Source organism: Trifolium pratense, linkage group LG6, assembly GCF_020283565.1.
Source record: "Trifolium pratense cultivar HEN17-A07 linkage group LG6, ARS_RC_1.1, whole genome shotgun sequence".
Lineage (NCBI taxonomy): Eukaryota > Viridiplantae > Streptophyta > Magnoliopsida > Fabales > Fabaceae > Trifolium > Trifolium pratense.
Window position 1 is genome coordinate 1,962,197 of NC_060064.1, and position 27,222 is coordinate 1,989,418.

General features: G+C 32.8%; 4 protein-coding genes across 6 annotated transcripts; 2 read left to right on the forward strand and 2 right to left on the reverse strand.

The window, feature by feature from the left end:
• Positions 1-479: 479 nt before the first annotated feature.
• On the forward strand, positions 480-2,552 carry LOC123890879. Its single transcript, XM_045940606.1, has 2 exons — positions 480-1,157; positions 2,107-2,552. The coding sequence occupies exons 1-2, from the start codon at positions 956-958 to the stop codon at positions 2,409-2,411; spliced, it is 507 nt and encodes a 168-aa protein (XP_045796562.1). The 5' UTR covers positions 480-955; the 3' UTR covers positions 2,412-2,552.
• A 121-nt stretch (positions 2,553-2,673) lies between these two features.
• On the reverse strand, positions 2,674-8,335 carry LOC123890877 (glutathione synthetase, chloroplastic-like). Of its 2 annotated transcripts, XM_045940605.1 has the most exons (13): positions 8,248-8,335; positions 7,735-8,159; positions 7,227-7,396; positions 6,808-6,883; positions 6,506-6,636; positions 6,238-6,360; positions 6,070-6,150; positions 5,813-5,893; positions 5,639-5,708; positions 4,853-4,974; positions 3,482-3,621; positions 3,200-3,392; positions 2,674-3,116 (listed from the first exon to the last, which is right to left on the reverse strand). In XM_045940605.1, exons 2-13 carry the CDS (start codon positions 8,077-8,079, stop codon positions 2,993-2,995), a joined length of 1,656 nt encoding a protein of 551 aa, XP_045796561.1. In that variant the 5' UTR covers positions 8,080-8,159; positions 8,248-8,335; the 3' UTR covers positions 2,674-2,992. The 2 variants fall into 2 exon arrangements, with proteins under 2 accessions (XP_045796561.1, XP_045796560.1); XM_045940604.1 differs by having other exon boundaries at positions 7,735-8,296.
• Positions 8,336-11,204: 2,869 nt separating this feature from the next.
• Positions 11,205-15,972, reverse strand: LOC123890880 (glutathione synthetase, chloroplastic-like). Its single transcript, XM_045940607.1, has 12 exons — positions 15,530-15,972; positions 14,707-14,876; positions 14,064-14,139; positions 13,830-13,960; positions 13,332-13,454; positions 13,166-13,246; positions 12,811-12,891; positions 12,640-12,709; positions 12,295-12,416; positions 12,022-12,161; positions 11,756-11,948; positions 11,205-11,668 (listed from the first exon to the last, which is right to left on the reverse strand). The coding sequence occupies exons 1-12, from the start codon at positions 15,851-15,853 to the stop codon at positions 11,545-11,547; spliced, it is 1,635 nt and encodes a 544-aa protein (XP_045796563.1). The 5' UTR covers positions 15,854-15,972; the 3' UTR covers positions 11,205-11,544.
• Positions 15,973-18,626: 2,654 nt separating this feature from the next.
• Positions 18,627-24,656, forward strand: LOC123890881 (GDSL esterase/lipase At1g54790-like). Of its 2 annotated transcripts, XM_045940610.1 has the most exons (6): positions 18,627-18,922; positions 22,499-22,765; positions 22,868-23,071; positions 23,280-23,446; positions 23,535-23,805; positions 24,218-24,656. In XM_045940610.1, exons 1-6 carry the CDS (start codon positions 18,673-18,675, stop codon positions 24,484-24,486), a joined length of 1,428 nt encoding a protein of 475 aa, XP_045796566.1. In that variant the 5' UTR covers positions 18,627-18,672; the 3' UTR covers positions 24,487-24,656. The 2 variants fall into 2 exon arrangements, with proteins under 2 accessions (XP_045796566.1, XP_045796564.1); XM_045940608.1 differs by lacking the exon at positions 22,499-22,765.
• The last annotated feature ends 2,566 nt before the right edge of the window (positions 24,657-27,222 follow it).

The following is a 27,222-nucleotide window of genomic DNA, read 5'->3' on the forward strand; positions in this document are numbered from 1 at the left end:
TCAGAAGTTAGATTTCTAACTCATACATATGAAAAATAAAAATTGATTAAAAGAAAAATTCACTTTGAGTGCTTCATAAATTCTCATACGGACATTTGAATCAATATCATATTAACAAAAATAAAATAATATACTCTATTATGAAAACTTTAAAAGTGGTTCATAAATAGAAGAGATAATTGCTTAAAAGGGACCAATAAACTACTAAGATAAAATAACTAATTTATTTCCTTCATTTTATTTGTTCATTACATTCACTCATGCCTTTATTTATATCAATGGTTAATTCTAATAGAAATTAACCGGTGACTCCCGAGAAGTCATTTGGTTGAGGAGTTAATTCTCAATCTAGAAGAACTTGATTCGAGACCTGACATCGAGAAATTAACCGGCGACTCGTCTAATTAGATTCTTTTGGATCATCCTAAAAAACATGATGAATCACCTAAAATATCTAATAAATCTTGGCAAGTTGGCATATTAAACCTAAATTCATTACAATATCACTCCGGGTCACTAGCGAATGAAACCTTAAAAACTCAGCTGCAACTACACGTGGAAGTATGATGAACCTTAAGAGCACAAAACGGCAACAACATAACCTAAATCCAATGTAAACGGAATGCTACCTCTTATCAGTAGTAAGTACTAAGTACCATCTTATTGGTAAAACCATTACTCCAAATTACCATTCTTAAACAAATTCTCAATCATTAAAGGCTAAATAAAGCAAACCCTTCTTCACCACTTTTTTCTTCCCCACACCCCACCACTTTAATGCAATAAAAACTCCATCTTTTTACTTTACTGGGATCTGGGTCTCTTTCTATTTCCCTTCAAAGACAAAGTAGACTTTGTCTTCCACTCACATTAAAAGTAGACTCTGTCATATGTGAAGTTCGAATGTTGTTTCTTAATCAATGTTTTTGTTCTTGAGTCACTACAGAAGATAGTAATGAGGGTGTGGAGGGTTCATCATCAAAACGATCAAAGGCAATGTTCATATGGTGTTTTGAGGTGGGTTTTGGTTTGGATTAGTGTGTGTTACATTGTATTCACAATTGGACCACCATCAAGATGGCGCTTGAAGGAATCTTCTTGTCCTCAATGTGATGATTGTTACTGCTCTTCAGCTGAATATCCACTTGGTTCTCTAGGTGAGTTTCACTTTTCACTTACTTTACTAAGTAGTAACAAACTTGGTTTTGTTTTGGAGATGAAAAAACAAGTTTATTAGATGTTGATGAAATGTGAAGAAGAAATAAACAATTTTGATTAGATGTACAGGTAAAAAAGTAACCCTTTGTGTTTGAAAAATAATATGGGTCTTGCTAACCAGTGCCCCGGGGCACTAGTTAAGGAACCAAAAGAAGAAATAAAATAAAAGTTGTGCATGGAAAACATCAAAATATAGACTTTTGTTGTATTGACTACACAATTTCCAAGTAAAACTTTCTAAATTTGAATCCTTAACAAGTGCCCCTGGGGCACTATTTAGCATTTGCCAAATAATATTTATGATGGTAAAAGAACAAATAATTTTTTAGTGTATGTAGCCAGAATTTTGTTGGTTATTCAATTCATATATATTAGGTTTAGATATATAATTAATTTGTGTTCTTTAAACCTGCATCTACCATTTTTCTTAAAAAAAAAAAAAAAAAGGAGAGGACGAATCGTTTGGGAGAACCCGAGTTCGATTCATGGTGGGAACAATTCTCAGCTAGATTTTACTTATCTCGTGACCGAACTCTGGATTACTGGGGCCCTTCTCCTGGGAACCAGAGAGTTAATACAAAAAAAAAGAAGACAGGAAGTTGAGGGAGGTATTAGTACTTGATATCTAATAGGTTTTGAGCTGTAATACATACAATTATAGAAACGGTAGGCGAAAGAAATTTGAAGGTTTTAGCTCTTTTTAGCTAAACAACATATGGGGATAGGTTTCCAATTTTAGTTATCTTTCTGGCATTAGATTTTGGAAATATTACCCTATTAAATGCTGTTGCTGTTTCTGTGTTTATTTCTCAAGTCTCGTCTCAGCCATGTTTGTTCTCTTTTAGGCCTATCATAACAGAAAATATCATTCTTTTACTGTATGTGCAGATTGTGGAAAACATGATCCAGCAATGAATGTGGAAATGACCAAGGATCAACTAACAATGTTATCTGAGGAGTTAAAGTTGCAGAAAGTTGTAGCCAATGAGACCTTGGAACACACCAAAAGATTAGTCACAAATGCCAGAAATACTTTTTCACATTATAAATCAGAAGCAGAAAAGTGCAATATAGGGATGGAAACTTGTGAAGAAGCGAGGGAGAGGGCAGAGGCAGAGCTTGTGGAAGAGCGTCGGTTGACAGCCATTTGGGAAAATCGAGCTCGCGATTATGGGTGGAAGGACACGAGATAGAACACACTTAACTACTAAGTAGTACTAACTGTCGTTGCTTTATGTTAATGCTTCATTGTAGCATGAAGGAAGATAATGAGTTAATTATAATTTTTCCTCATACATTGGTTATAAGCAATATATTTCTTTATATTTTTACAATACCTGTTTTATTATTTGAAGAAATTCTATGCCGGTTCAATAGAGAGTGGAACTAAGATTTCATTCAATAGTAAGAAGAATGTCAATATATGGATGACAGATAGTATTACTAAAACAGAACTTGCTACCCAAACCATTTCATTTTCTTCTCAGAATTGTAAACTCTAATCAATGCTATAAAGCAAATTAGAGACCGCGTTTCAATAAGAACGAACGGGTTCAACCAGATCGTCAATCTTTATGGGCTAGAATCAAACAGTTAAGCATTAACCAGTTTTTATTATCTGTAACTATACAACACACCCCCATGGGATAATAGAAAAGAAAAATGTGGCCTCTTTCAATTTTTCCGGAGGCGGACAAATATAAACAGGGGACTTGAATGATAGTATGCGAACACAATGTTTTGATATACCCTGATAAGTTAGAGATTGACTACGTCAAGTGAGGTATACACTATCTATTACAGCAAAACCAGCTGCAACCCCACCTTCGTCAGATGATGAGATTTTTGTACGCATTAAATAGCCACTTTGATTATTCACGATAACCGTATCCTTATTCCTGCAAATTCAAGTCCACGTGGATGTCAAGCATTATGCAAATTTTTGCACCGAGCGATAAGGATATGTAGCCAAGCAATGTACCTTAAATATGTACCAAATATCCCTAGTTCTGAGATGGCACGGTCCTTGTGCCAACAACCATTACGCATCAAAACTGCAGCAGAAGCAGTTGGAAATATCCTCTGCATAAGTATGTAAGCTGCATCTTCTTGAGAGCCTAATTTCTGCAATTTTATGAGGGTGTCCCTCACAGCATCACCGTAAATATTGTTTCCTGAAAGGTAATTACAAGCTCATTCAATATATTTTTCAACAGAGTTGGAGAGAGCAGAAAGTTAAATCAAGTTTTAGGTGGTATAATACCTCCTCCTTCTCTTTGAGGCTTCATCACAAATAATTCAGGTCTTTCAATTGCTTTTTGAACAATATCCGAGTCATCCAAACTCCACAGTCCTGCAAAGCATTCACGCATTTTCGCAATATCATCTTTGTTTTCAAGGAACCTGCACTCAATGATAAACTCAAAGATGAAGAAGATATTGAAGAAGAAACAAACAATGGCAGCTAAAAATACTAATCAATATTTTTGTTTCCCGAGATAAAAGTGTCGAGGACATGTATACTATAGCTTTTGAACGTGTCCAGCACACGGCATTTGATAAATTGTAATTCCTAAAACTATAATATGAAGTATGAGTGTAGTTCCAAGGGAACATATTCATTTCCATCGATCATCCAAAATTGTTTTAGAGACATCAACACTGCAATCTTTTGTTTTTCAGGACAGAACAAGTAATTTTGGAAGAAAATTTTAAGGTACAAGAACATGGGATAACTGGATAAGATATCTCCTTGAAGAAACATTTTAACACTGAAACAAAGAAGAAAAAAGAAAAATAGAGAAAGCAATTCAACTCAAACCTCCCTATGCCAATTTTGCAATTTCCTCTGCAACCTTCAATTTCTCATATCATAAAATACAATTTTTCTAACAGTAACTCTAAGAAGGTTTTGATTTTTTACCATCCAATATCTATCTATATCTAGCAGCCAGTTTCATCACATCAGAACCTCATTGAATTCATTCTTATGATTGTATTATAGACAACATACATGTCTTCTTTCAATCCACCTACCTATTTATCAAAACCCTCACTATTCCAAGTTCCAAACCATTAATGATGCATTGTTGCCACTACTGGCCGACAAAATACACAAAAGACATTTTAGGATTCAACCACATCTCAAACCGGAACAGCATAGGATTTCTCAGAACTGAATTGGGTTGTTACAAGATATAAAAATGAAAGAAAAAAACTGAATAAAATCTATTGAAGTTGCAAGGAAAGGAGTCCTACTCCTACCAAGTGATACGGAATCACCAAAATAAAAATTTATAAATAAACCACCAATCTTGAATGGCACAATCATATATCCATGAATAATCAAATAAGTAAGCCATGGCTTGGAGAAAAGAAGATCCCGAAGAAGACAATCTTACTCCACATGATAATTCGTTGCATTTATACACTTCTCTTTTAATTGCAATATTTTTGAATTGATCAAACTGCTTTCAATACATATAAATAAAATAAGCAAAAGGAAGAAATGAATAAAACTGCATTTATACACTTCTCTTTTAATTGCAATATTTTTTAATTGATCAAACTGCTTTCAATACATATAAATAAAATAAGCAAAAGGAAGAAATGAATAAAACTAATTAGAAGATACCTCTCAAGAACACCGGGCTTTGCAAGTTCTTGTTGAATCTTCTTGGTGCCAACCAAATGATAAGATATTGAAGGGCATTTGATAGCAGAAGATTGTTCCATCAGTAGCCTAGCTGCCCATTCCTACAAATTGACCAAATGATGCCCAAACCGTGAGAAGTGAGAACTCATTGTCAGGATAGGAGGCTCACTAACATTACAAGCTATATCAAGGAACAAACTAATGGTAGAGAAGATAATACATGGGATAGAAAGATTGAGGTAAGAGTAAATCAGATCATGTTGGTTTAAAAAATGTAAACTAACATAACAGTAAAAAAAGGTATAATGCTGAAGTTTTTACACAGTGAAATCATACAAGCTGTATGGACCAATCAACAATTAATATTACTCAAGGAAGTGAAACCCAACTATTTTGGGTTCCAAATGTTATTTATCTTCATAAAGTATTTATTAGAATGTTGAACCTAACTCCTACAAAACCGGCATGTAAGGTGACGACTACTCTTAACATTATTCAATACTTGTAGGGCCCAAAAAAGCTAATTACAGAGCTGTCAAACTGACCAACGAAACATAAATTAGGTGGCTCACATTCAATCAACTATTAATAGACAGCAGTCAATTATTTTCTTGGTCACAAAGATCATACCCGGTTCAATGGGTTAACCTTCCCTAATATTTCAAATTACGAGTTTAACAGTTTAAGTATAAAATAAGCAATGTTTTCTACTTTGGAAAAACACAATTCTTATGAATGAGCAGCAAAAACAAACTGATCACTTACTGATTCTGAAGGATAATCAGCTGGAGTATAGCCAGCCCTGAAGTAAACGACTGCAACTTCTTGTCCATTACTACAGTAAAAAAAAAAAAAAAAATTCTCTACAGTCAGAAACAAAGTGTGAGCAAGCCACAAACTTATCAGATAGTCAGTTTTTCATGGCCAAAGGGTACATACACAGAAAGCGTTCCATCCGGTAGAATCTCTCCTTCTTGGTCAACTTCTGCCAACGTTTTGCGTACAATTGTAATACCATGCGTGTTTATAGTTCAGGAACAACAACTCTAATAACCAGAATATGTTTCAAATATAAAACTGGCCATTTCCTTTATATGAAAAACTTCCCTTTAGCACACAAATTAAATAGGGAAAAATTAACATTTTTACTACTGTAAGTATTAGAATTATTATTATAACTATGGAGATAAGGATATTTGTCTCTTAGAACCGCAGAAAGAAAATGCTGGTCATACATGTTTCGCTCTTCAGCCTGCACTACAATCATAATCACAGCCCTGTATGGATCCATTTAGAAATATAAGGAACCAAAACTAGCAATAGAGTATAGTGAACTGAAAAGGAAACTTTTTCTCCAATCTTACCTTGGGTTATTATACTCGCTCCAAGCTTTAGCCAATGCCTCTGCATACTGATTGACAGCATTGTTGGCAGGAATCTTTTCTGAATCCAGCCCAAGCAATTTTCCATGGCGAGAAAGTATGTACCTGAAAAATAATCACAAACAGATATAAGGAAACAATTGCATCAGAAAAATTCAGAACATAAATCCACAACTGCAATGAAACATATACTAAAAACACAATATGAAGACTGAAGAGATTGTAAATTAGAGTTATAGCAATACTTTACCTATGAAGTTCGGTAACAAGACTACCAAAACCAGCAAATGAAGATGAAATAGTGTTGAGCTCTATTTGCAAAAGCGATTTAGTCTGCTCATCAAGCATATAATCTGAACGATGTAGTCCCAACCGTATATCCTATCAATGAAATTAAATTTATCCCAACAGTAAGTAAAAATAATATCAGTAAATTCCTTTCATTCACTTTATCAAAAAAGATAAACATATGTAGTGTTTATGTGAAAAAGGAATATGTTCTCATGATATACTAAAATAATAATAGTTCCATTTCAACCAATAGAGACAGACCTCTTTTTTGTTAAGCTGTAGCATCTTGGAATGAATATCTAAAAGTCTAGATGTAAATTCGTCCACTTTCTTAGTCCTGCATTAAGATATTAAAGTGTCATTACAAATGTAGGCTATATCTTGTTGTAAGAAAAACAAACACCAAAAGGGTGACCCACTTGATATTATTTATGCATAATACAACAAAGAACAATATTCTTCACCAAAAAATAAATAAGAATAAATTAATAATAGAACAAGAACGGTGAGTCTCCCTCGTGAGCTTAGCTCAGTGGTCAGTTGACAGGGACATCACATTATATATGTAGGGACTGTGGTTTGAACCTCAGATACCCCACTTATTCACCTTAAGGGTGAAATTTTTTACCACTAGACTACTTGACGAAAAAAGAAAAGAACAGGAACTGTGAAAAATGTACCTGGAGAGAGATTCCTGAAGAAATTGACCGTCTAAGCTGACACGATCAACAAGTTCATTGAATATAGGTGCCAAATCAGAAGCTTGATTCCATTTAGTTTGTGGAAATGGCGTAGGGAATAAGGCAAACGGAGCATGCATCAATCCCACACCAGGAACCATTCCTGATTTCTGAAATTTGGAAAAACAATTACTACATCAAACCTACCTCTCTTTTTTTTTTTTTCCCTCTTGTAAACCTATTTTATTTACAGTCCAATTGACGGTGAATTTGGCAGAATCACAATGTTCACACTCACAATGACACTGTGATTTCGCCAAAGTCATCATCAATAATAAAACAAAGGACTGAGAGTGCATGTTTGGTATCCCGGTGAGTATGTCGAAATCAGAAGCACAGTAATTACAAGCATATGCGATAAAAAAAATAGATGAAAAAGTAAAATCAGAGAAATGAGAAATAATAACGAAATGAAGAGAAAAGAAGGTGTATGACAGTAGCAAGTGACCTGATAAGATTTATCGCCCATAAGGAGGCCGTGAAGAGAGGCCCAAACAAGAGCATCATAAGCGATGTTATCTAGGAGTTTTTCATCAATACTGTGATAATAATCATCATGATGATCGAATGGTGGAACGATGATGGAAGAATTTTGTTGTTGTTGTTGATGGCCGTTAATGGTGACAGGTGACATAGTGAGATGATGATGATGATTATGAGCCATAAGAGGTTTGGAGAAGTATATAAAAGAAGAAGAAGAATATAAGTGGGGACGGTGGAAAAGGGTAAATGTGGAAAAAGGTAGCAGCCTAGTAGTGGGAGTGGCAAAACTGAAATCAGCAACAGCATCCATTCATGCCTTTTGTTTATGTTTATGCGTACCTACCTAACTAACTACCCATCGTATCATATTTGAGTTTCATTTTTATTTTGCTGTCACAAACACAAACAATACAATAATCAATTTCAGAAGAAGGACGATATTAGTACTATTAGATAGATAGATCTGAAAACAATATACCCTACTGTGTTCGTGTGCTGTGCGGGGTGGACAGAGAGAAGATTCGATTATATAGAAACTGGTCCAAGGTTGATAGATGTATTTATTGACTGCATTTGTTCCGTCCGATCGTGATCGAACGGTTATAAAATGACTGCACCAAAAATCAACTTCACTAAATCCATTTCCTAGATACATACGGAGAGGGAGTACTATGTTTTTTATTTTATTTTTTTAAATTATTTTTACATCTATATGGACAATTCTCATACGTCACTCATGACTCAACTCATCTCCCTCCCTAACGCAACCAACACATACAAATTAAATAGGGTCATGCTAAACAGTGACTCCAGGGCATTAGTTAAACATACTAAAAAAAGAAATAAATGAAAAAGTTAATGATGAGAGAGAATAACTTTTTACATATTAAAACATTGAATGCACAATTTACGATATGAAATTTCCATATTTATATCCTTAACTAGTGTCCCGGGGGCACTGTTTAGCATTTTCCAATTAAATAATCTTCACTTTCGTTTTTTTTTTAAGGATTAATTAACCAAAATATTACCAACATTAGATTTGTTCCAGCTCGTGCGTATTATGAGAACTCATCTTGTGTGTTTCATAGGTTCCGACAAAGATTAGTTATCGTTAACTGTATTAATTTTTGTTTACCAATATCATGGCAAAAAAAAATCAAAGTATTTTGTAAAAAAAAAGATTAACCAAAATATATTGTAAAAAAAATAATCGTTTGGTTTAGTAAAAAAAATAATAGTGTTTAGTTGAAGAAATATAGAATATTTCTCCATCCTCCTCATAATATGTTCGCATATAAATGCGATGTCGTGCCAACTGAGATAAAGGTCACGGGGACAACAATATTCAACTTTTTATTATAAAATTATTCACTTCATCTCATAATAAGTGTTATTTTTAAACGATTTTTAATGGGAGTATATATTTATTTTAAGCATCGATACCTATTACTACCTTCATCACTAATTATAAGATTCTGTTCGACAAAAATGTACTATTTATTTACATTGTTTTGATCGTAGTAGATATTCTTATTGTAGGAAAATAAAATTAACTACTACTACTTCTACAATAATTATCTGCTCTCTTCACTCTCTTCATTAAAATCATAGAGTTACTTGTTAAAGTATTTAAAATTAAAAATTTTCACTTGGTAGGGAGGGCTGCGGTTCGATCCCCCGCAACTGCGATCAGGAGAGGGCTGGAACCACTTGATGTCAGAACTGACCCCCGAACCAGATAAAACTGGTGGTGAAAAAAAAAAAGAAAGAAGAAGTATAATGTATAATTTGCAAAAGAGCATTGATACATTTATATTCTTAACTTGTGTCCTCCCTTAAGACACATATTACTCCCTCAAAAAATTTATTTTTTTGATTCATGAAATGGACTAAATACATAAATCATTTCATGAATTTAAAAATACAAAACTTTTCTTGTATAAGGGACTAGAAGGAGTAACATTTTCTTTTTTAAATATATATTTGTGAAACCTATTAATAATAAAATTAGAGTTTAATTGATATGCACTGACGGTGTAAAATAGTTTTACACGATCGTCCAATAAATAACCATCATTTTGCCATGTCATGTCAAGAAAGTGGGGTGAAGTGGGGTGATGTGGCGGAAAACATGGTTGGTATTGGTTGACTGTGTAAAATTATTTTACACCGTCGGTGCATATCAATTAAATCCATAAAATTATTAATCGGATGTAGAATTATTCGTTGGATTCTTTTTATTTTTAGCGAATTTGAATTTGTATTATATCGATATACTTTATCAATTTGAATGAATGAATATCATTTATTTTTAGTAAAAAAATTTATAAGGTTTGGGGGCAGATTCATTGTATCCGGACAGATTTAAAACTTGCATTAGGTATTCAACAATTTGAGGGCAGATTCATTGTATCCGGACATCCATTCATTCATGTTTGTTTACTCTTTGCACCCCTATTACCTTCTTGCCACACAACCTCCCTCGTGGAAGATATTCAACCCAATGTTTTAAAATGGTTACCTGATCCGGTTCAGTCAGGCCGAATAAACCACTAGTCATTAACTCAATCAACCCGTTTGAACCGGATATAACCGGTTTCATAAAAACATCCGCCTAGAAATTTTTTATTTGAATATTTGACTCAAGTGGCTAATCAGCGTTCCCTTAGACTAGATTATTGAGAAAATCGGAGTTCGATTCCCAATAACTTAGTGGTTGTTGTGCCATTTTAGTGAAATGATGTGTTTGCCTTCGTGTTCGAGTCCAAACTGCAATTTTTGTATAAATATCCACTTCTTTTTTAGTTTAATAGTTGTGCACTGTCAGTGTAAAGATTTTTTACACATACATTCAATGATGCGTTGCCACATCATTTAATGAATGTCACAGATTATGTGTTTTTAAATACCATACATGATGTATCGGTATATTATTAGATGCATGTGTAAAATAACTTTACACTGACGCTGCGTATAAATTAAATTTCTTCTTTTTTATAGACCAAGAGCATAAAGATATTAAAGTGCAATTTAGACATTTCAACTAAGTTTAGTAATGAAAATTGAAAACTAGGAAAAGGAAGCAGAAAAGAAGCAATGTGGAGATGTAAACTTGTGAAAATGCAGGGAAAGATCAGGCTCAAGAAGTAACTTGTGAAGACACTTGATTGTAAGTGTCTCTGCTAGGCCTTCGAAATCAATAGTGTTTTGCTGCTTTAAAGAAACCTACCTCAATTTTTATCAGTTATCATACTCCAATCCCTTTGAGCCTCTCTTTGTTTCAATCATGGAGATGTTTGTTCATCCTGCAAAACTCCATTACCATACTTAACATCGTTTCCTTACCGTTCTCCTCAAAACTAGCATGTGGGACTTGTAGCACGGGGGCGAAAAACCAGTTGGCATGAGGCTTTTTCTGGAGTCCAAGTAAAATATCTGATAACCAAAATTTCTATCCTTTTTTTCTTTAATAATAAAGTTTTATTGAACAAGCTACTTGCAGCACACACAAAATGCTAAGATTAGAACTTAAAAGTCTTTACATCAGATGAGCAAACTGTTCATCAAGCTTTTATTGGTAAACACTTAAAATCAAACAGGTCGCTGTTTCTTTGAGTAGAAGCGACGGATTACAAACATGCCATGTGAGAAAGCAAAAGAAACAACGTAGTTTCCTCTCTTCTTTCCCTTTTTTTTTTCGAGACAAACAAGCAAAAACAGGAGTCTTGAGATGTGTTTTGCAGTACCCTCATAATTCAATGAGTTGGCTTCCTCAAGTGAGGTATACACTATCTATTACTCCATAACCAGGTAAAACTCCACCTTCATCAGATAATGATGGTTTCGTACGCACCATATAGCCACTTTCATTATTCACAATAACCTTATCCTTATTCCTGCAAATTCCAGTCCATATATCGATGTCAACTGTTATGCGAATTCAAGCACAAAAATGTGATGAACATGTAGCTAAGCAATGTTACCTTAAATAAGTACTGAATATTCCAAATTCTGAAATGACATGATCTTTATGCAAGAAACCATTACGCATCAAAATTGCCGCTGTATTAGCTGGAAATATCCTCTGCATAAGTATGTAAGCGGCGTCTTCTTGAGAACCTACTTTCTGTAATTTTAGAAGACTCTCCCTAAGATCATCGCCGTAAATATTGTTTCCTGAAAAGTAAGTGCCTTATTAGATAACTTCCCCCCTCTATATATTTTCAACAAAGTCAGAGAGGTAAAATACCTCCTCCTTCTCTTTGCGGCTTCATCACAAATAGCTCTGGCTTCTCAATTGCTTGTTTAACAATATCCGAGTCCTCCAAACTCCATAACCCTGCAAAGGATTTACGCAGTTTCGCAATATCCTCTTTGTTTTCAAAGAACCTGCTTACAGTTTTTACTCAAGGATTTAGGGAAGAGATGTCAAGTCAAGTATCTATGAATTGATCTACTACTTCTAAAGCACAAAGGATGAAATAAGCACTGAAGATTTTGAAGAATATTAATTAGAACATACCTCTCAAGAACACCGGGTTTTGCAAGTTCCTGTTGAATCTTCTTGGTGCCAACCAAATGATAAGATATGTTAGGGCATTTGATAGCAGAAGATTGTTCTATCAGTAACCTAGCTCTCCATTCCTATATATTTGAACAAACCATAAAGAACTCATTGTAAGGGTAGATGGACCATCAAAAAAGATAATGCAGCTTCAGCATGAAACATAGTACTAATTACATAAATTTTTGTTAGTTTTAAGGAAAAAAGCTAAATGTAGAAGGAGTTAAGTCAAATGAAAACACGTCTGTGATGGAAAAACACAGTTCCTATTAACAGAAAAAAAACTGAATTCAAGTCACTCACTGATTCCGAAGGATAGTCAACTGGTGTATAGCCAGCGCGGAAGTAAACGATTGCAATTGCCTGTCCATTCCTGCAAGTGCCATGAAATTATATTTCTATACTGTCAGATAGAAAATGTAATTATACAACAAAATTTATAACATATAGGCAGTCAGGGCAAAGGCTACATACACAGATAGTGTTCCATCTGGCAGAATTTCTCCTTCTTGATCAATTTCTGCCAACGTTTTCCGTATGGTTGTAATATGATGCGTGTCATAAAGTTGAGGATAATAACTCTAACAACACAAATATGTGCCAAGGTATAAAAATAATAGTAGTCTTTTTTTTTATCAAGTAGCCGATGACTCGACTCACACACTTTAAGTGTGGAGAAGTGGAAAATCCAGAGTTCGAACTCCGTAAAATGTCTCTGCAGCTACCAACTGAGCTGGATTAACGAGACAGAATAATAGTATCTTTTCATACAACAATAACTCTAAATCCTTGGATATCACATTTGATACTCCTAATTATACAAGGATATCTTTCTCTTAGAATTGCAGAAACAAAATGCTGGTCATACATGTTCCGTTCTTCATCCTGAACCACAACGATAATCACAGCCCTGTATGAATCCATCGAAAAATATAGCTTAAGACAAAAAGCAGCAGCAAAAGAAAGTGAAAAAGAAAATTTTCCCCAAGACTTACCTAGGGTTATTATATTCACTCCAAGCTTTAGCCAACGCCTCCGCATACTGACTGTCAGCCGTATTGACAGGAACCCTTTTGGAATCTAGTCCAAGCAATTTTCCATAATGAGAAAGTATGTTCCTGGAAAATTACCAATTAGTATAACTGTGTACCTATTCATAGTACAGTCGTATCAACCTATGAAACACGGACACTCCTTAGATTAGGCGTGTCCAGTGTCGGATACGTGTCAGTGTCGGACACCGACACTTATGATTACATTGGATTGTGTTATTTTATCAAATTATTATTGGTGTCGACGTGTCAGTGTGGTGTCCGGTGTCCACGTTTGTGCTTCATAGGTATCAACAATGAGAATTCAGACACTTAACAAGAATAAACTCATAGCTGCAATGAAACAATGAACTTAAAAAACACTATTAAGTGATTATAATTAAGAGATTATAAATTAAAGAAGCCAGCATAGCATGTGTAATTTATTACAGCAACACTCACCTGTGAAGTTCAGTCATAACACAACCAACACCAGAAAATGAAGTGGAAATAGTGTTCATCTCAATTTGCAAAAGTGATTTAGTCTTTTCATCAAGCATGTAATCTGAACGAAATAATCCCAACCGTATTTCCTATTAAAGTCATGGCAAGAAAAATAAATCAGTAAATCCCTTTGACTCAATCTAAAGAAAAAAAAGATAATAACATGAGTTGTGACATTCAATACACAGTTACCTCTTTTTTGTTAATCTCAAGCATTTTGGAATGAATATCTAAAAGTCTAGAGGTAAATTCATCTGCTTTCTTAGTTCTGCATTGAGATGAACATATACAAATTATGTCCAATTAAAGCATAAACAAACTAAATCTAAATTATCTTTTTAAGTGTTAATATATGTTGGAGGGGTCAAAGACTCAAAAATATTGATTCTAAATGTGTACAATTGATTTTGACATGTTTGGATGTTTTTAGTAGAATTGATTTTACTTGAAGCTAGAATTTGTAGCTTTTGACTTATGCAATTCATTTTAGCCTTAAATTTAATGTTCATTCCACTTTAACACAAAATGTATCCAATCATAGATCATTTAACTTTCAAGTCATTTTTAGCTAGAATCAGTTTTATAAAATCAATTCATTCAGAATCAGTTTGCGTCGATGTAGAACCAAACACACACTTAATAAAAGGTAATCAATTACAAAATATATTGGAATTACTTTCTCCGGTCGCTATTATATGTAAAAAAACACTTTTTAAATTCATTGAAAAACTGATGTATCTGACCTATATTATACGTTACATACACCAGTTTTCCAATAAACATAAAATGTGAATTTTTTTGCTTATAATAGTGACCAGAGCGAGTACTATATTACCTGGAGAGGGATTGTTGGAGAAAGTTTCCATCCAAACTGACACGATCAACAAGTTCATTGAATAAAGGTGCCAAATCACAAGCTTGCTTCCAATGAGTTTGAGGTAATGGAGGAGGTAATAAGGAAAATGGGAGATGCACCAACCCTATACCAGGAACTCTTCCTGATCTCTATAATTTCATAAATATTCACACTCATTACTCACACACACAATGCAATTCAAAATATCAACAAAATTTATAGTATCATACTATAATTCCAGCATTTTTAATCACTTTTTAGATATTTTCAAATTTTTCATAACTTCATTTTTTAATTCAATCAATATGTGCTTCTTTCTTTACGTTTGGTACGACGGTTGGAATGTCAGAATCACATTGATCCACCATGATTTTGACATAACCACCGTGATACCAAACATATCTCGAGCTAAGTCATTCAATAACAATAATGGTCCCACCAATTCTTTTTTTTTTTTCGCGCTCCAACTAAATGAAATGTAACGGCCCAGGCCCCACCACCTTAGGTGGTCCCGGCACTGCCACGTCACGATCTTCTCCACCCCATCACTAGTGAAGTTTTTGCCTTTCGTGATAATCGAACCATATACCCTGAGCTGTTACAAAAAAGGGTAGTGAAAATGGATTGAACATGTACTTGAATCCAAGGGTACATGGTTCGATTCCCACGGAAGGCAAAAACTCCACTAGTGAGGGGTGGAGAAGATCGTGAAGTGGCTGCCGGGACCACCTAAGGTGGTGGAGAAGATTGTAATTGTATGTACTAAGAAAAAAAAGAAAGTAAAAAGCAGGAGTGGATTGACCTCAACAGATTTATCACCAACAAGGAGACCATTGAGAGTAGCAAAAACAAGAGCATCATAAACAATATCTTGTACAACTTTTTCATCAATCTGATGATAATTATGAAAGATGGGAACCGCCAAGGAAGAAGAACCATTGGTAGAACTCAAGCTCAAAAGTTGAGACTGATGAGACATGTTTTTAGGGACAGAAAGTGACACTAGTGATCTATGTGAGGAAGTACTACTAGTAGAAAAGATTAAGGAAGAAGGAAATGTTTTAGTGCAGAATTGAGTAGTAGTAGTAATACCAAATTGAAGCAAGGAACCAGATCCAACAACCATTGACCTTAAACCTTTTAGAGATACCCAATCAAAACTTTATCTTTTCGACAGAAACACCCAATCAAAACTTATCATGCTTTTGTCACGTTTTTCAATAATTCAATCAACTTGTTCACGTTTACTTACTATATTTGTATTAAGGCGCCGGCTAGCATGCACAAGGCTGGTAGGTCTCCCACCATGCACAAGGCTCCTTATGCATTGGATTAAAAGTAATACATGATATTATGGTGTACTGTCAGTACTATATTATTATTTTTTTAATATTTTTTTTACTTTTTTTTAATCGGCATTTTTTTTTATAACTTTTTAGTTTTCGGGGGAAGAGTTTTTATGAGACTGTTTGGTAAGACCAATAAACAAACTAATTTATAAAAGTAATAAGGGAAAATAACATATTAGTAAAAAAAAAACTAATTTTACCACGAGGAAAATAATAGCTGAGTCTTTATTAAAATAACATCGCTTTATTCGGTAAAAATAACGAATGACTGATAAGCTAGCTGATAACTTATAGCTGATGAGTGATGACAGATAACTTATAGTTGATAAAATAAATGAAGTGTTTATAAACAAATATAATATCATGTACTACGTTTAACAAGAATAATGATATAGTGCTGACAGTACACCATAATATCATGTACTACGTTTAATCCAATGCATGAGGTGCCTTGTACATGGTGGGAGACCTAGGAGGCTTGTGCATGCTAGCCAGCGCCTTGTATTAATTGTACTAACAAAAGTTTCTATTTATAGCAATTTGTTTACTACTCTACTCTGTACATAGTTCTACTAGTATAGTTTTTTTTGACAAAAGTTCTACTAGTATAATTGTTGACATTCTTTTTAACTTTTACATGTTTTATTTTATTTTTCCCTTATAAAATACCCTATTCAATTTATAATTGAAAAATGTAAATTTATTTTCTCTCTTTTATTATATCAACAATTTTAAGGGGTTAGAGATATTTTTATATGGTCAAGAGAGTAAAAATATCACATTTGGTCAGACACTCAACACACAATAAATAATATAATTTTAAAAATATATATTATTAATTATTATTTTTTCTACATCTATTTTTTCTGGTGTGAGTGACTAAATGAGATATTCTTGGTCTCTTGACCATAGAAGAATATCTCGTATGTATGTGCCACTAACATAAACAACAATACACTGCTCAATAATGTTTTAACGAATACAAATTTTATAAAATTTAGGCTAAAATTTACTATTGAATTGAAAGTTTATATTATATATAGATCATTCAGTTTAAATTTTTATAAAAATCCAAAATAATTTGATATGTTATTTAGAGTCATCAAAATGAACAGTATTCAATAAAAATACATCGTTAAATCCTTAATTTTGCACCAACAATTTATTTGTTTGTTTTTTTAGAAGTGTAGAACCCACTACCAAGTTTGTACAGAACCACCAAGTTTACACAACACACACTGACTTTGGTCGCAGCATAATAATTTTGTTATGTCACGAAAATTACAACACAACTGTAAATATGAGGTGTCTTCAAATCAATTGTAAAAGTTAGTTATAAATATTGAGATTATAATTTATAACTAACTTTTACAATTGATTTGAAGAGGCTTCAGTTTTTTTCTTGATTCATCGAAATTGATTTTCGGGATAGTGGCTTCGTAATATTTGTTAAAATGATCTCGTCTCATCATCTATGGTAACCATTTTCTTCGAAGCTTGATGATGCAAATATTCATCAACAACGTTCCTGAATAATAGATTATTCTTTTCTTCAACATGTTCTGTTTGAGGAGAAAGACAATTACCACCATTGAAGAAACTTTGATTTGTTTGAAGCTCATTGCTATTTACACCTCCACAAGGTGTCACAAGCCGAACCATTTTGTCTGCTCTAGTAGAAGTTGGCACCCCCCCAGTTGAGCTTATTGAACTATTTGAAGATGTCCCTAAAGTCACTGTCTTCAATGTTTGTGCAACCAATGTTTTCATGATGAAATTATAGAGCTTATAGCATATGCCCACATGTTCAAGATTCAATTCTCTTTGATCCATTTGCTGAATTCTTATCCTGAAATTGAAAATAAGTAAATTGTGAATAGGTGTGAAACGGTGTGTTAATGAGGGGAAGTGATTGATTAATCTTATAGCATGCTATAAGAATATTAATACAAGTTTAAACTTGCAAGTAAGTGAAATATTAGAACCCTTTGGAAGAGATTCGTTGCTTTTCTTTGAAGGGATGTTAGCCCAAAATTTTTGCACTTCTTTTTAGTATTAAGTTGCAAGATTTAATTTGAAAATTTGAAGGCAAGGGTGCGAGACATTTACTTTGTAAGGTTGTCTTAAAGTAGTCCAAAATTTGACCAACAAGTAAACCAAATAATTGGGCTCAGGTGGTTATGTGTTTCTCCAAAAAATTGATCGTTCAGAAAATTTGAGTTCGATTTTTCTTGATTATACTTTATTTATTTTACGATCGAACTCCAGATTAATAGATCTCTTCTCCTAAGAACCGGACGGTTAACAAAAAAAATTAGGCCAACAAGTAACATTTCTATTCATTATTATTTCAAAACAAGAAGTAACATTTTCCTTTTGTCTTTCAGTTACTTTTCCACCATCTCAAAGCAAGTTCTTTCTTGTATTTAAAAATATTTTTTCTTTTCTTTCTTTGGAACTTCACGTTAACCATTTGAAGCAACCAATTGGGCCTTCATATTCATTTATAGTATACTATAAATATTTACCAATCATAGTAAGTTGATACGTATCAACCACTTAGTTGATTTAAAAAATTAAATTCAAACAACGTGCCATGATGGGTAATTCCAAGAATAATATGGTTATTATTATTCATATTGTTGTGTTATTTTCTATATGTTTGGCAGTGGCAAATTCGGTTGAGTTTAATTTTCCAGCAGTATTCAACTTGGGTGATTCAAATTCGGACACAGGTGAACTTTCAGTTGGATTGGGGTTTCAGCTTGTCCTACCTTATGGACAGAACTACTTCAAAACTCCTTCTGGAAGGGCATGTGATGGTCGTCTCATTGTTGATTTCCTAAGTAACAATCCTTATTCCTTACTATTAGTATTCTGGCTTTTTTTAAAGATTTAGAGCATGTTTGAATTAACTTATTTTTGAGCTTATGCAAATAATTTATCTGATTTTATATATTATTATAAGTTTGTCAGATAAAATAGCTTACAAAAATACAATTTTCACTGGTGTGAACTTATAAAATAACAGAAAACCTAATTTATATTGCATAAGCTGTTTGCATAAACTAAAAAATAAGCTAATCCAAACAGACTCTTAATTGACAGATTTCATATTTTTTTTTGACAAAACAGATTTCATATTTTTAAAAAGACCAAATTGCACTTTTGCCTTCCTAACTTTCACAAATTTGTGATTTTGATCTCTTAACTTTCAAAAATACTTTTATAATAGCACTTTTGACCCATAACTTTCACAAACTTACGATTTTAGCCTTCTGATCAAGTCAATGCACATGTGAAAATGACTAACATGCTACGTCAGCATGTCTTGCCACACGGACAATGACTCACATGTCATGTCAGCATATGTGGCAATAGTTATGCTAACGTGGCATGTCCATCATTATCCACGTGGTAAGACATGCTGATGTGGTATATGAGTTATTTGTCACATGTGCGTTGACTTGGTCAAAATTAGTGGGGATCATCCTTTTTACAAAATGGGCTAAAGTTAGAGGCTAAAATTGCAAGTTTGTGAAAGTTAAGAGGCCAAAAATGATATTATGAAAGTTAGAGGCTAATATTCTGATTCAGTGTGTGTGTGAGTGATTCTTGTTGCGCCAACAATTTTGTATAGGTAGAATTAAAATGTAAACTAATACAAAAAAAAAGAATTAAAATGTAAACTGAGATTATCAATTATGTGGATAAAAAGTTTATCCATCTAATTCTTAAGGAAAGTATCTTTGGTATGAGATGAGAAGAAAAAAAATGTCAAATATTGTTCAAATTATAGCTAAAACGTTAACATATATATTCGTAATTTAATTTTGAACTTAATCTAATTGAGAATTTTGTTTTTAATTTAGAAATTTAAGTCTTGTGAATATTAATTAAAGAAAATAAAAAAATATAATTAATATATTATTAATATTAAATTAAAAATAAATTGAAAATTACATAATTTACACTCAATTTTTTGATTTCTCTCATTCTCATTAGTTAGATATGACTTTAGTCATGCATTTCAATAACAAATAACATCAACCATTGTATATCAATCATACTGTATCTTGTAAAGAATAATTTCTCTCTTATTTTTTCTATGTACTATTAAATATGATTGTTTAAATCATGTATTCCATGTGATAATAAATATTATATATATTTTTATGTACTATTAAAGTTGATCCCTTGTCATTTTTATTTTATATTCATGAAACTCTTTTATCTAAAATTTATCAAATAATTCGATATATTTAAATAATTACATAAAATTTTGCAATACCCTGTTAGTTTATCTTTCGTCTCTTATTTGTTTTCATCAATTCTTTTGTATTTTTTCTTTTTCTTTCTTCTTTTTGCACACCTGCATAAAAATAAGTGACGTTGATGATAACGTATAAAAGCAATTTTTTCTAAAATATTGTCTTTACTTTACTTTAGTGGACTAAGAAAATGTTTAAAATGCAAAATTGAAGCTCGCAGGAGTAAAACTACAACCTTTAACTCTTAGATGACATAATTATTATTTTTTGTTGTTCAAAAAATGGCATAATTATTTTAATTATATGTATAGTGTACGGTGTACACCTGTAATTTTACGCCCAAATATATATATACACCCGCATTTTTAAAAGTATTGGAGGTGGGTCGCGGGTCATCCCTATTTTCGCCTCTATATTATAGATTAACCACTATTATAAAAAGTAGTCTTATCCCCGTAATACTTTTTAAGTATTTTATTTAAAGAAATAATTTAATAATTTTTTCGAAAAGCGAAATATTTTAATTTTTAATGCGTTCACTTCAAACATTTCCATAAACTTTTAACAAAAACTTACTATTTTTATTTAGGTCCACAAAAACTTATTTTTCTTATATAAAAAAAAATAGAGTGTATATCATATTATTGAGATCAGGTGATTAATAAACTCTCTCTGAGTTTGATTTTAATGGAAACAATTATTGAGACTGAACTCTAGATTACTAAACCCGAGCAAGAAACCTATCATTTTCCTCCTACAAAAAAAAACTTAATTTTAATTGAGATGATAAGAATAGAATATAAAAACAAACAACATTACTTGCACACCTTTTCTATGGTGTCGTTGAATGGATGGAGTGGAAAGTTGCTAAACAACACCATGAAGTACTCAGACACATTGTCACCAAACACTTTGGATGACCCGACTAAAACTATAAGGTGTGCACATCTTAGTACATGGTCCAAATATTCAAAAGTTTCCTGATCTAGAGATTCCTTGAAGATTTCAAAATACATTTGGAATCGGTATAAAAGGGCTTGAAGGAGCCCCTGCATATCATGTATTAAGTATGAATAACCCGGGACACAAGAGGCAAAAACTTTATCAAATCTTTCAATGTATGTTCCATATATACTTGATCATGAGTATTGTAATCATTAATATAATTTGCATAAAGTTGAAAAATTTTAATTTGTGATTTCATGTTTAAAAAGACAAAATTGCACTTTTGCCTTCCTAATTTTCACAAATTTGTGATTTTGATCTCTTAACTTTCAAAAATACTTTTATAATAGCACTTTTGACCTCTAACTTTCACAAACTTACGATTTTAGCCTTCTGATCAAGTCAATGCACATGTGAAAATGACTGACATGTCACGTCAGCATGTCTTGCCACATGGACAATGACTCACATGTCATGTCAGCATATGTGACAATAGTTATGCTGATGTGGTATGTCTGTCATTGTCCACGTGGTAAGACATGCTGATGTGGTATGTGAGTCATTTGTCACATGTGCGTTGACTTGGTCAAAATTAGTAGGGATCATCCTTTTTACAAAATGGGCTAAAGTTAGAGGCTAAAATTGCAAGTTTGTGAAAGTTAAGAGGCCAAAAGTGATATTATGAAAGTTAAAGGGCCAAAAGTGCACTTTAGCCTTTTAAAAATTACTTATTTATTATGCTTGTTCAAAAAAAAAATACTTATTATTTTTTTTTCACCACCAATATCCGGCCAACCGGACCGCCTAATCTGGTTCGGGTATCAATTCTGTCATCAAATTACTTATTATTTTTTCTTTGTTTACAGTGAGCTGTGAATCGAACCCAAGACTTATTACATACTACCCAAACCCCTCACCGCCAGGCCAAACATAATGGCTTAATTTTTATATACACTAAATTGGTTCTTTCTATATTAGATTTTAAAATTGAGTCTCGTGACAAGAAATATAAGACTATCTCAATGAGGTTGTCCTTTTCAATAATGTTGTTGATTGAATATACGTAATACCAAATACCAATGAGTTACTTCCACTACAAGTTTGACACACCAGATAGAAAATTATGTGTAACTAACTGTCCAACATCTCTATGTTTCAAACACAAGCAAACTATACAAGAAGTCTTAAAACACATGATCCTTGAAGTAACTAATAATCAAATATCCATGGCTACCGACAACAATTGTAGCCCTTGCATAATTCTAACTATCATTACCATATTCTTATTACCTTCTTCCAAATCCATCATTCACTTAGATTTTCCAGCAGTTTTTAACTTCGGCGACTCAAATTCTGATACCGGTACCCTTGTTACCGCCGGTTTTGAAAGCCTTTACCCACCAAATGGTCAAACTTACTTTCATCCACCATCAGGAAGATACTCAGATGGCCGTCTCATCGTTGATTTTCTTAGTAATAATAAAACAATCTCCATAAATAAAATGTTTCGATTTTTTCTTTGTTTTTTTCATTTTCCTAATGATGATAGGTAACTCTATGTGTTCTTGTTTGCAGTGGATGCATTGGATTTGCCATTCCTAAATGCATATTTGGATTCATTGGGTTTGCCAAATTTTAAGAAAGGTTGCAACTTTGCAGCAGCAGGTTCAACTATCCTTCCAGCCACTGCATCATCCATCTGTCCTTTCTCCTTTGGGATACAGGTTTCTCAGTTCCTCCGGTTCAAAGCTCGCGCTCTTGAATTGCTTGCAGCAAAAGGTATCTACTACCGATTAATTTGTTTTTTTAAAACTATTTGTGGCCACGATTGCGGTTGTGACATCAAGTTTTTTGATTTCTATAAGACTGTAACTTAAAATCTTGATTGCTAAATTAAGCCAGTGTTTTAGAATGCACACAATTTTTTTTACTGCTTCAGCAGGACAACTATGTTAGATTCAAATCACATTCATTCATGCATTTTCAGGTAGGAAATTCGATAAGTATGTCCCAAGCGAAGATATTTTCGAGAAGGGATTGTACATGTTTGACATTGGCCAGAATGATCTTGCTGGTGCATTTTATTCAAAAACATTAGACCAAGTACTTGCTTCAATTCCAACAATTCTTTTAGAATTTGAAACTGGAATTAAGGTTGGTATCAAATCATTTCATATAATTTATTCCATTGAATTCATCACTTTGTCATCAAAAAAATCTAACTTTGTTTTATGTTTGATAGAGACTATATGATGAGGGAGCAAGACATTTCTGGATACACAATACAGGTCCTCTTGGATGCTTACCACAGAATGTTGCCAAATTTGGAACTGATCCATCAAAGCTTGATGAACAAGGATGTGTTAGTGCACACAACCAAGCTGCTAAAACCTTCAATCTACAGCTTCATTCTTTGTGTAGTAAATTGCAGGGTCAATATCCAGATTCAAATGTCACATATGTTGATATCTTCACCATAAAATCAAACCTCATTGCAAACTATTCTAGATACGGTTAGTATATCTAGTACATTATATTTATCTGACCTAAATGCAATTTTGGTCCCTCTCTATTTTGTCACGGTTTTAGTCCTCTATTTCTGAATTCACTATTTAGCCCATCAGTTTCTAAAATGACTCACTTTATATGACAACTCAGATGATAACATGGCGCCGTCACTTAATAACTCATTTTCATGTCATGTCATGTCATCAATTTTGTTGTCACATATGTATCTCACTTGTGAAATCGTAAAAAATTCATCACCAGATGCATAATACAAGGAGAAAAATGTTACACATTTTGAAAATCGAGGGACCAAATTTATAAATGAAACAAAAACGAGATACCAAAACTGCATTTAAACATTTTGTATTTAACCGATGCTAACTATTGCAAATGTGGCGTACCATATATGTTTTGCAGGGTTTGAACAACCTATTATGGCATGTTGTGGATATGGAGGTCCACCATTGAACTATGACAGTAGAGTTACTTGTGGGAACACAAAGATTTTGAATGGAACAACAGTTACAGCAAAAGGTTGTAATGATAGTTCTGAGTATATAAACTGGGATGGAATTCATTACACTGAAACTGCAAATCAATATGCTGCATCACAAATTCTCACCGGAAAATACTCCGACCCTCCTTTCTCAGACAAAATGCCATTCCTTCTCAAGCTCAAGATCTAAATAAGTTTTTTTGTTAATTTTTTAACTCATTGATTTTATTCTTTATCATGTATTGGTGTAATGAAAGCAATAGCAGATTATAGCTTCAAATCGTAATCAAGTTCTTGCTAAAATGAAAAATGAAGATATTCGATCTAACAATATTAATATTTTCAATTGAACTAGTCTTACGAGCTTATTGTTATAAAATTCTAAGAATGTCGCTGCATGAAGATATAAATCACAAATAACCTAGAAAGTAGAAACTCTTAAAATTGTTTTCTCATCCATTAATAAAAGAAATGAAAAACAAATTAAAAGGAAATGAGCCAATCACACTTTTATTAATTCATAATTTAAAGTAATTATTGTAAACATTATTATTATTGCTTCATATACTAATTCATCACACACTATAGTAGTACTAGTTGTCACTAAGTACAGGTATGTGGCATTGGGGAAAAAGAAACTTCATTCTTTTGAACATCAAAGAGGATATCATGGTCAGATTGGTGACGAGCTCCCAATATATTTGGCACTTTTGCATCCTTCAAAATCACAACACTCAAGCATAATAATTTCTTCTTTTCAATACTCAAAAACAAGTTGTTAGAATCTACCTTAAAATCAGCACCTCCTTTAAAATGGTACACAAGCCAAGGTTTCACAACATTGTTTGGAACATTATGATAGCAAAGTTCAAAACCTGTTTTATGTCCTTTAAAAGGATGCAACTTGTAATTTTTTTCAAAATAATCAATCACATTTTTTACCAACACTTTAAAAGCACCCTCAACTAAAAATGTAACATCACTTCCTGAGTCAAAGACAAATCCACCACCAGCATTACCCGATTTTAGTTCAAATAGTTTCGGGTCTATAGCGAGCTTTGTCCCCGACAAACTAATTCCAGTGCAAACAACATAATATCTTGTCAATTTGACGTTGCCATTTTTAGTCAAAAGTTGTGTTGTTTTGAAGTTTCCTTTTATTTTAGCATCGTCACCAAAAGAAATTATATTTTTTTGGGAATCCAAATTTTTAAACAAAAAAAAAGCCTTACATTTTTTTCACGTATATGTTTCTAATCACAAATAAAAACCATTATCACCATTGATGGGAAAAGAAGCAGATGAAGGTAACGAAAAAAAAATTGCCGTAAAAAGTTGTATTGAATCAAAAGTTTGTAAAAAAGATGTAGAATTTGTTAAAATATTTTTTTGCAAAAAAACATATTTGATAGAAGAAGAAGAAGAAGAAGAAGAAGAAGAAGAAGAAGAAGAAGAAGAAGAAGAAGAAGAAGAAGAAGAAGAAGAAGAAGAAGAAGAAGAAGAAGAAGAAGAAGAAGAACTGATATAATGATGATGAAAGTAAAAAATCTTGGATAGTTTGAAAAAGTCTCAAGTCTTTTGGTGAGATTCTTGAACAAGTGAACAAAGAAAAGAAAAAGGAGTGCAGTGATGATGAACTATGAAAAAATAAAGAAAAAAAAATTTGATACAGTGATGATGAAAATAAAAAGTCTTGGAGATTTCAAAAAAGTCTCAAGGCTTTTGGTGAGATTGTTGAAAAAGACTATCAAGTGTATTTTCAACTAAAAAGTCTCTCAAAATCCATTTCATAGAAGAATCCATCAAAATCGGTAGACTTTTGAATACCAGTAGACATTTTAAAAGTAGTACCAAATCTCAATTGAATACCAACGGATTTTATTGCCCTGAAAAAAAAATCATGTTTGTCTTAATTGAATACCACAAGATTTATTTAACTTTTGTAAAAGTCTTGATTGAATACCTCAAGATTTTTTTGTCATAAAAAAGTCTTTTAAAATCCCATGAAATCTCAATCCAATACACCCTCCTTAGTTTCGGCCGACAATTGACTAAGAAAAGATCTCGGCCCCGTCCCTAATCCAAATATTCCTCCTATGTTGTTTTCTTTATTCTTACCAAATATAATATTTTTGTTTATAAGACCACAACCAAAAACCACTCCATTGAAAACAAAAGGGTTTTTTTTTATCATTAGGATTAGGAAAAGTGAAAGTTTCGGATAAAACTAAGCCTTTACTACTGGCACCCCCTTCATATTCTATGGAATAAACACACTTATTACCTGTTGGGGAACATCTTTTAGGGACACAAAGTGGATCATCACATGAAACACCCTTAATGGTTTTAGAATCATGATACTTGTAATTTCCATATATGATAGGAAAACAATTAGGTTGGCATCCTTCACATTGAAGCCACGTGTCATCAGAACCAGTGTCTAGCAACATGAAAGTTGGATATAATCTTGGTTTTATGCCAACAATCATTTCAACAATATGCAAGCTACCAAAAGATATTCTAATATTTGGTTGAAAAGTTTTTGATGTTATTGTAATATTGGTGTTGGGCTCAAGATAATTAAGGGCGTGGATTTTGGAGAGTTGGAGTATTCTATTGTGTTTTTCTTCTTCAGAAATGTTTTTAGGAAAGAGTATTGGATCAATGTCTACTCTTGAGAACAATTTCATTGTGAAACACATGGTTCCTATGGGCATGTAGACACAAAATAATAAAACAAAGAGTGTTAAGAAACTTTGGTAACAAAATGATGAAGCCATTTTCATAAGATTGATTTGATTTATGTTTTTTGTGATGATGGGATTATGAAGTGAGCTTGCTCATTTATATACACACATTATGTATGTAATGTGAACATTCTTTAGTCTTGTGACATGGACATTAAACTGACTCTAACTTTTTTTGT